This window comes from Hordeum vulgare, chromosome 3H (genome assembly GCF_904849725.1).
Source record: "Hordeum vulgare subsp. vulgare chromosome 3H, MorexV3_pseudomolecules_assembly, whole genome shotgun sequence".
In the NCBI taxonomy this organism is placed as follows: Eukaryota; Viridiplantae; Streptophyta; class Magnoliopsida; order Poales; family Poaceae; genus Hordeum; species Hordeum vulgare.
The window spans coordinates 549,105,339-549,113,584 of NC_058520.1; the positions used below are offsets into that span (position 1 = coordinate 549,105,339).

The following is an 8,246-nucleotide window of genomic DNA, read 5'->3' on the forward strand; positions in this document are numbered from 1 at the left end:
CAGGGATCATGGCAAATTTTAGTAATTCACACTGGCAAGTTTAGTTTCTTAATTCCCCTTTTTTAAACATTTCAAAACTACTTTCAACATTGCAAAAAAAGTAGTTAAAACATATCATGACAACTTCATCGTAAACGCCATGGCAATTTATGTGCTATAGATATGGCTAATTTTAATTAGAAAAAGAAGCCATGGAAACATATTGATACGAGATATAGTTTTGAAGATCTTGTTGCAACTGATTTAACGGTGGAAACATTTTTTAATTATATTTTTCATTTAAAAGATCAAATATTTGAAAAGGTTAAACCCAAAATTTTCTCGCTAACATCATTAATTTCATCATTTGTGAATGCACGTGATGCCATAGCGTGACCTACGATAATAAGGTCGTTCGGTTTAAACCCCTTTCCACCACACGTGTGATGAATATCGAAACCCTAAAACAAAGGCCCAATAACACAAAGACAACTGAAGGTACGGTAGAAACGCCACTGGTCCCATGAAAAGCCCATCCAACGGCTACTAAGACAAATGAGAACCATGTAAGGGGGTACAAATCTTGAAGTAAAATGCCTAAAAAAATCTTGATATAACAATTCAACAATTGCGTATGTAAACGAGACCAAACTATAAGACTACTCGTAACGAAAATACTAAAAAGAGTATCATGCGTGTCAATTAGGCAATTTTGATGAGGTGACATATAATTAAATGACAAAAAGTTGAGTGTCATATCATAATATCATGTTTTATGCTACTATATAATACATGACAATAAATAAACTATCATATGATACAATGCATTACGGATCTAGTATCATACATGTTCAGGAAACAAGAAGAAGAAGAAACACAGTTTGTGACATTTTATTCAGATTCAAAATGGGAATTCAAGTGCGTGGAAACAAAGTCCGATGACTTCCCAGAAGATCAGCACATCAGTACAAATAAAACAGTCCTGATCAAGGAGTTGGTAGTTGGTACGTCGAACATGAAGAGAGAAATGCGGTGGGCAGGCAAGAAATCATTCGCAGATCTCCGCCGCTTGTACGAGCCATCAGCATTTCGGAAGATCGGACGGCGGAGGCAACATCTTTTGATTGGGCAGCGGCCCGTCGTCGACCATCCATGCCATGGACAGGCCCCAGCTCAAGTGGACGTCGAAGTGGCAGTGCATAAGCCACACACCTGTCGCACATAACGATGAATGCACATCGAATTAGTCAACAATGGTCGCTGCCGAGTAAACAAGGGGTACAGGCAAGTCAATCTTGCCAATAAGTGTCGAATAAAAGATTACCTGGGTTGTCGGCGAGGAACCGCACGGCGACCCAGCCGGCGGTGGGCACGCTGACGGTGTTCCGTTCGACGGGGTCGACGAGGTTGTACTTGGCCGGATCGTTGATGGGGTCGTAGTTGCCGAACCCTTGGCCTACCACGAAGAAGTTGAAGCCGTGCATGTGCAGGGGGTGGCTCTCGGCGCCCTGGATGGCGGTGCCCTGCATCACCAGTTCCACCGAGGTGTTGAACTTGACCGGCACCACCCTCGTGCCGTGCGCGACGAACGTGTTGTTGGGCGGGGCGCCGGTGTAGTTGAACGGGTGCGGCGGCGTGGTCGGGAAGTTGGCCATGAGCACGCCGGCGTAGCGGCGCTGGTAGTGCGCCTCGAGGAGGGCGCTCCTGGGCCGGACGAAGGAGTTGTTGTTGATGGACGCGGCGAACTTGGTGCCGTTGGGGCCCTGGCAGGTCTGGTTGGACGGGCAGGGGTCGGTGCCGAGGCCGACGGTGAACAGGACGCGCCGGTCCACCGCCTGCGGCACGCGCGCCGGGTACTGCGCGCTGGCGAGGCTCCGGAAGTTGCTCGTGAAGCTGGCCACGGCGCTGGTGTCGTTGTACCGCGGCAGAGCCGGCAGGGGGAGGTTCTGGGTGGAGCTCGGCGGCGTCGGGGCGTCGTACTGGAGGACGGCGGCGGCGGTGGTGTTGTCGAACGTGCCCTGGGTGTTGGTGTAGGGCGCGATCGCCATGGCGAACGACTGGGACTGGGAGGAGGGGCTCGCGGACGTGGTGAGTAGCACGTTCATGGTTTGCCCCGGCGAGATGACGAGCGTGGTGACGGTGAAGGGCTTGATGTAGTTGGCGTCCGCCTCGACGACGGTGAGCGTGTGGTTGGCAATGCCGAAGAAGAGCTCGTCGTTGAGCGCCGAGTTGATGAGCCGGAGCATGTACGTCCTCCCGGGCCGCACCTTCAGCGTGTACGTGTCTGGCACGTGCATTTCGTTCAGTTGCATGCATTTCCATTTTCATCAGAGAATAAGTAGACAATTGCTTCATTAACTCGTGGGCTTGCAGCCTGCCATGTCGATAACTTACTTAGGAGAGAGAAAGTAAGTAAAAGTACCTTTGGACGACGAACAATTATAAGTTGGGCCGGGAAGCCCATTGAAAGTGTAGGCGTCGGAGACATTTGGGCCAGCGCCAGTCTGAAGGGCCTGGCTGATCACTGACTCAGTATCGGCCTTGAACCACTCGCCTGCCAAGATCCCCATTCAAATGAGCTGCAAGTAAGCATCCCCTCAAAAAAAAAAAAAAAAAAAGTACGATGCCGAAAAAAACACGCACGTACCGAACAAGATGGGCACCTCCTTGTAGGGGGCGGCGAAGGGGTAGGGCACGCCGAGCTCGGGGAGGATGAGGAGGGGCCCGTAGAGGTGCACGCGGAGCCAGGAGAGGTGCGCGTGCCACCACAGCGTGCCGCGCTGCCCGGTGACGGTGAAGTCGTAGACGTAGCTCTGCCCCGGCTGGACCGGGCACTGCGTGATGTACGCCGGCCCGTCCGCCCACCCGTTGCGCAGCTGCCGGATCCCGTGCCTGCACACGCACCCACCATCATCATCATATGTATGCATACAGGAGTCGCCGCACGGGCGTACGTGCAGCCGCTGCTACCGATGCGATATATGCCGCTCTTCGTCTTCCTCACTCACCAGTGGAACGAGACGTTGCGGCTCATGCGGTTGTGGACCGTGACCACGACGCGGTCGCCTTCCCGCGCGTCCAGCCTCGGCCCCGGGAACTGCCCGTTCACCGTCGGGATGCTCTTGGTGCCGCACAGACGCGTCACGCTCGTCATTCCCACCTGAAGACACCACAGCGCGAACGGTCAAGGAGAGTACCGACGCATGCACGCGTTCGTTCGGTCATGAAAGAGGTGGCAGTCGTCGTGGGTACATTGAACGTGTAGCGCCGGGTGACGCCGGCGGCGAGACCCGGTAGTGCGAGGAGGACGGCGAACGCGAGGAGGAGGGGGCATGCGGAGGCGGCGGCGTGTCGCCGGAGGCCACGAGGAGCAGCCATCTGTGTGGCTAGCTTGGTTGCGCCTCGAAGCAAGTGAAGTGGTGCACTTACCGAGAAATGAGTACGGGGTCTATATAGGGCCATGGTCGCTTCGTGCTCTGCATGGTAGGAGGTCACAGCCGTGGTAGTGGTTGGCCGATCGAGTTGGTGCATGTCCGTCCATAGCAAAACCTGGCATTGGCCCATTTCCTCGTCCGTTGCTCTTTTTTCTCTCACAGCATGGGTAATAGTACAACCAGCTGCTGGCTATATGATGTTGACACCTCATCTATAGTTAAGTTTATAGCTCGCAAGTACAATAGGTAGATGTAAATGAGTACTACTTTATTGATACAAGGCCCACTATTCTCTCTCACAAAGTGTCTAGGAGCACGTGTTACAGCCGGCTGTTAGTTTGTAGCCCGCTTCTTTTCTCTCTCCTCTTCTCTCTCTTCCAACTCATCACAAATATATTATTTTAAGTCTTACAGCCCGCCTACGTCATCCTATTGTACTTGTTCTCAGAATTAATTTCACTTTTTACCCCTTAGTTTCACCTTTCTCACAGATGTTTCACATTTGTACCAAAATCTAGTAAATTTATGCTACTAACTACTCCTTGAGTCCTTTTATTATTTTAATACATTGCTTAGACCCGCATTCTAGTGTTGGCTAGGCATGCCACGTTGGCTGGTTTCGTTTTTTGGAAGGAGGCTGCTTCTTCTTCTTCCCACCACCGATGCCATCCTCGCCGCTGACACCTTGAAGGGACCTCATCGTCTTCGTGATCTCACAGGGACACAAGTCAAGCGCGCCACCACACCGTTCGGTGCCGATGAAGAAGTCCCTCAGCATCTTCCAGAGCTTGGTGCGGATGAAGCTGTTGAGCTAGTTGTACGGGACGCTGAAGTAATCCAATGTGGACAGGTCAAGTTTGGGGATCTTGTCACGCAAATCGCTCTTGTCGAGGATCTACGACTCGAGCCGGTTCTGATTGTTGAAATTCGGCAAGATCTAGCCCGAAAATTGTTCTCAATAATGTTAAGCCACACTACGTTCTTTAGCGTGAAGGGCAACAACGGGATCTTGCGAGAGAAGCTGACGTGCTGGAAGTACATGGCTCGGAGCTCGGTCATGCGAGAGATGTCATTGGACATGGGTGATGATGTCCTAGACTAGGGGTTTCGAGCCGAGCTAATCTAGTCCATGGGCTGGACTAGGAGCTCGGCAAGGTGGAAGGACTTTGGAGGCCCTCAACTAAGGGTGTGTTTGGTTTGAGGGATAGCCTAGGGTGGTTGTGGGTATCCCCAACCAGGTGGTTGGGGATAACCCTTTTTTTTTGTTTGGTTGAGAGGGTGGGGTTATCCCATGTTTTGTTTGGTTGAAAGGATGAAAAGTGGCTGATGATAGCCATTGAAGTGTTTGGTTCAAGGGATAAGAAGGGTTGTGGTCACCTTTTTTACCTGAGGTGAGATTACCCTCATAATTTCCACTTTTTAAATGAAATGAAGGAGAATATAATATGTACAATCATAATTTCGAAAATCTCAACATTTTCATAGTAGAAATTTTAAACTTCCATCACACATAATAGTTCAACATTCCATACATAAGTCAAACATTCCATACATAAGTTAACTGCAAAGAGCTCATAGTACAACCCATTGTTAGTCTTGGTTCTCAAAAGAGCTACTACATACAACCATAGTTATAGTTTTGGTTGCATCAAAAGTACAAGGTAGTCGTCAGTTCAACACATCTTATGCTTCTCGAAAGGTATTCTTAACATACCTAGAAACCCAAACCTTCTTTTGATCCTCTTCCAACACCTTGAATGCCATAGCAACACGAGGATTGTCAACCAAATATGCATAGTAATGAGCAAGGTAATCCAAACTGAACCCAGGGAGTACTTTCATGCTCTCCCAAAGACCATCTATGGCATTGTTCTCGGTGTTAGTACTCTTCTCTATGGCAATAGCAATTCTTTCACTAGATGCAAGTATGGTGGCATGCAACTTGTCTTCCACACAAGGATTTGGTTTGGCTTTCTTTGGTTTGGGACCGGACGAACCTGCATTTGTTGATTGTTCAACCTCTTCATGTGGGGCTTCATGTGGGGCAGTGTGTTTCTTGGAAGTCTCTTCTTCAATATCAACCACTTCTGTAGCAAGAGCGTCACTTGAGCCTTTTGCATATTGCCCTGTAGCCATGCTCCCTCCAGCTATGTTCATCATCTCCTTATAATGAATAATAGGCTTGTTAAGGTATTGTTCGTCCTCTGGATGAGCCTTGTAGAAACAAAATAATAATTTCAGCAAGTATTTGATGTAAAATACTAATTTCAGCAAGTATTTGATGTAAAATACTAATTTCAGCAAGTACTCATTACGAGAAAAATAGTTACCTTAACATGATTTGTGTAATGCTCATGATCAAGAACAATCATAGATTGTTCGTCATCCCATAGTGCACCACTCAAGGTGTGAGCACGAGGGACGAAGCCAGAAAATAGAGATAGGGGGGCAAGAACTAAAAACATCAAAATCTTTGGATACATAGTCACATAACTTAGTAAATATTGGAAGATATAAATAGTCAATGTATGTCTGTTGCTCCACAATAAGAATAAAAATTACATATCTATTAATTTGAAGCTGGATTTACGAGCACCGGTATCAAATATCTCAATAATATCATCGGAGCTAAACTTGGCTGCTATTTCCTTCTCAATGTAGACTATAGTGCAATGACGAAGAAAATCATCTCCTAATTTACTTCGAAGATGTGTCTTGACAAGTTTCATTGCGGAAAAGGCTTGCTCTGCTGTTGCAGTTGACACCGGTAGAGTTATTACTAATCGTAACAACCTCTCAACCATAGGATAATCAGACGACTTGCCAGTTTTAATTATTCCTTTTGTCATATCAGCAAGTGATTTGCAATTTTTGATCTATGGATGGTTAAATGTATCAAGCTGGAAATGCGGTAATTCACACTCCAACCGATCTCTTTCTTGACTAGAAAAATCATCAGGATAGAACTTTTCCACTAGAGTGCATATCTTTGACTTGTCGAAGGCATCATGTCTAGGGTCCAATGATGAACAAAGATCTAGAAGCTCCGTAAATTGAGAACTGAATCGATCATTCAACTCTATCACTTGTTGATCTATTGCAATATTAAACCCATTTCTTCTTTAATTGAGGTTTGCACTTTTCGTGAAATTATGCTAGCAATTTCCTTCTGAATAGTAGAGGAGGTGTACTTTGCATTTTTAGGAGCATTCTGTACAACTTCTTGTACATCCTTATTATAAGAAGCCAAAAGCTTAATCATTTCCTTGAAATTACCTTGATTCTTGGAATCCTCAGATTCATCGTTTCCTCTAAATGGACATGCTTGGAACATTAACCACCTAATGCAATCAATAGAGAATAATTATTATATATAATGCATTAAGAAAATTGGCTTAAATTAAATATTTGTTGCTTACCTCATGGCATCAATAGAAGTCTTAAGCCTCAGTCTTGCATCAAGAACCATTTGCTTAGTTTGCTTTTTCATCACCTTGTCAATATGAGTTGGATTATTTTTCAGATTTTCGTAACACCGAACTGCAAAGTTATGAGCCGAGCTGGGAGTACTGCCCATACGTTTGAGAAAAGCACATTCTTTTCCATTGTTAACCTTCTTCCACTTATCAAATCCTTTGACAGTGAATGTGTCTGAACCACACTTCCCAACTGGCTTCTTCGAAAAGAGAAAACAAGGCAAGCAATAGGCACATTTTGTATTAGTCGAATATTCCAACCACCAAAAATTTGTGTACCAATCTTTTTGGAATCGCCGACAAACAACACTTCTTTCATTATATTCATAATTTTCCAATTCGGGCTGATAGGCCCCCTCACATATATAAAAACGCCTAGCATCATCCTGCTTTTCTGGAGGGAGTTGCCAAATTTGATGGCGCCTCCCTGGGTCTCGATCATATTTTGTGGTTATAACTCTAACTTCTTGTGTAACTTCTAGCACTGGAACATCTTGAACATCACCTTCAGCATGACTAGGGTTGTTCTCTTCGCTAGGTTGCACATCATTTGTATTAGCACCATTATCATGTTCACATGGCTGAGAGCTTGAACCAATTGGCTTGAAAAAGGTATGGATTGATTGAGCTCTCTTCCTCTTCATGTCTAGAGAACACAATTGGACAATCAAAAGAAATCCTAATTAATTTTTAATGTCTATATTCTTACAATTACATTCCAAGAAGGTTCGATTCCAAGACAGAAATTAATCCAATGCTGGTTCTGAAAAAAACTAACCTTTCTTCATTATCTGGTCGCTCATCGGTGTGGCCGGCCAGTCGGAATACGCCTGGTCGCAGGTGTGCAGGACTGAAAGCGGATGCCGGATGGATTCAGGCCTGGATGGATTCAGAGGAAGAGTATCAATTGTTAGCCCAGAACTGAAGCTCATAAGATAGCTGTATATGTGTAAGACTGTAACTGCAAGCGGATAGCTGTAATTGAGATGTGCAGTTCTATAGTAATTTGGCGCAGTAGGATTGCTGCAACTGTTTGGCGCCGTAGCCCGTAGGATTGCTGCTCCTTTTCAGGATTTTTAAACGGTATAGTAATTTAATATCTTCAGGATTGATTGAGATGTGCTCATAAGATAACAGTTGCAGCAATCCTACATCGCCAAACATGATTGATTGATTGGACTGAGATTGATTGATTGAACCAAAGTAATTTTCTCACGGCCAAACCTGTTGCATGCCTGCGTCAAAGAGGGAACGGACGCCAGACTCGTCAGAGACAGACAGGCGGTCGGCGGCCGACGGGAGGGAGCAAGTTTTTCGGATCGCAAGCAGGCCTGATCGCAAGAACGAGCGCCGTCTC

The 8,246-nt window shown here is 46.3% G+C and overlaps 1 protein-coding gene across 1 annotated transcript; it reads right to left on the reverse strand.

Moving 5' to 3' along the window:
- Window positions 1–715: 715 nt before the first annotated feature.
- LOC123440536 (putative laccase-5) lies at window positions 716–3,390 on the reverse strand. The gene is made up of 6 exons (XM_045117101.1): window positions 3,232–3,390; window positions 2,988–3,139; window positions 2,627–2,871; window positions 2,402–2,533; window positions 1,304–2,263; window positions 716–1,191 (listed from the first exon to the last, which is right to left on the reverse strand). The coding sequence occupies exons 1-6, from the start codon at window positions 3,355–3,357 to the stop codon at window positions 1,061–1,063; spliced, it is 1,746 nt and encodes a 581-aa protein (XP_044973036.1). The 5' UTR covers window positions 3,358–3,390; the 3' UTR covers window positions 716–1,060.
- Between the last annotated feature and the right edge of the window lie 4,856 nt (window positions 3,391–8,246).

Excerpts from the sequence above, each read along its gene's own strand:
- LOC123440536 (XM_045117101.1), bottom strand. The coding sequence starts at position 3,357 with ATGGCTGCTCCTCGTGGCCTCCGGCGACACGCCGCCGCCTCCGCATGC. Across the intron at positions 3,140-3,231 it reads CCCGGCGCTACACGTTCAAT|GTGGGAATGACGAGCGTGAC; the intron begins GTACCCACGACG and ends TGGTGTCTTCAG. Across the intron at positions 2,872-2,987 it reads CGCAACGTCTCGTTCCACTG|GCACGGGATCCGGCAGCTGC; the intron begins GTGAGTGAGGAA and ends GTGCGTGTGCAG.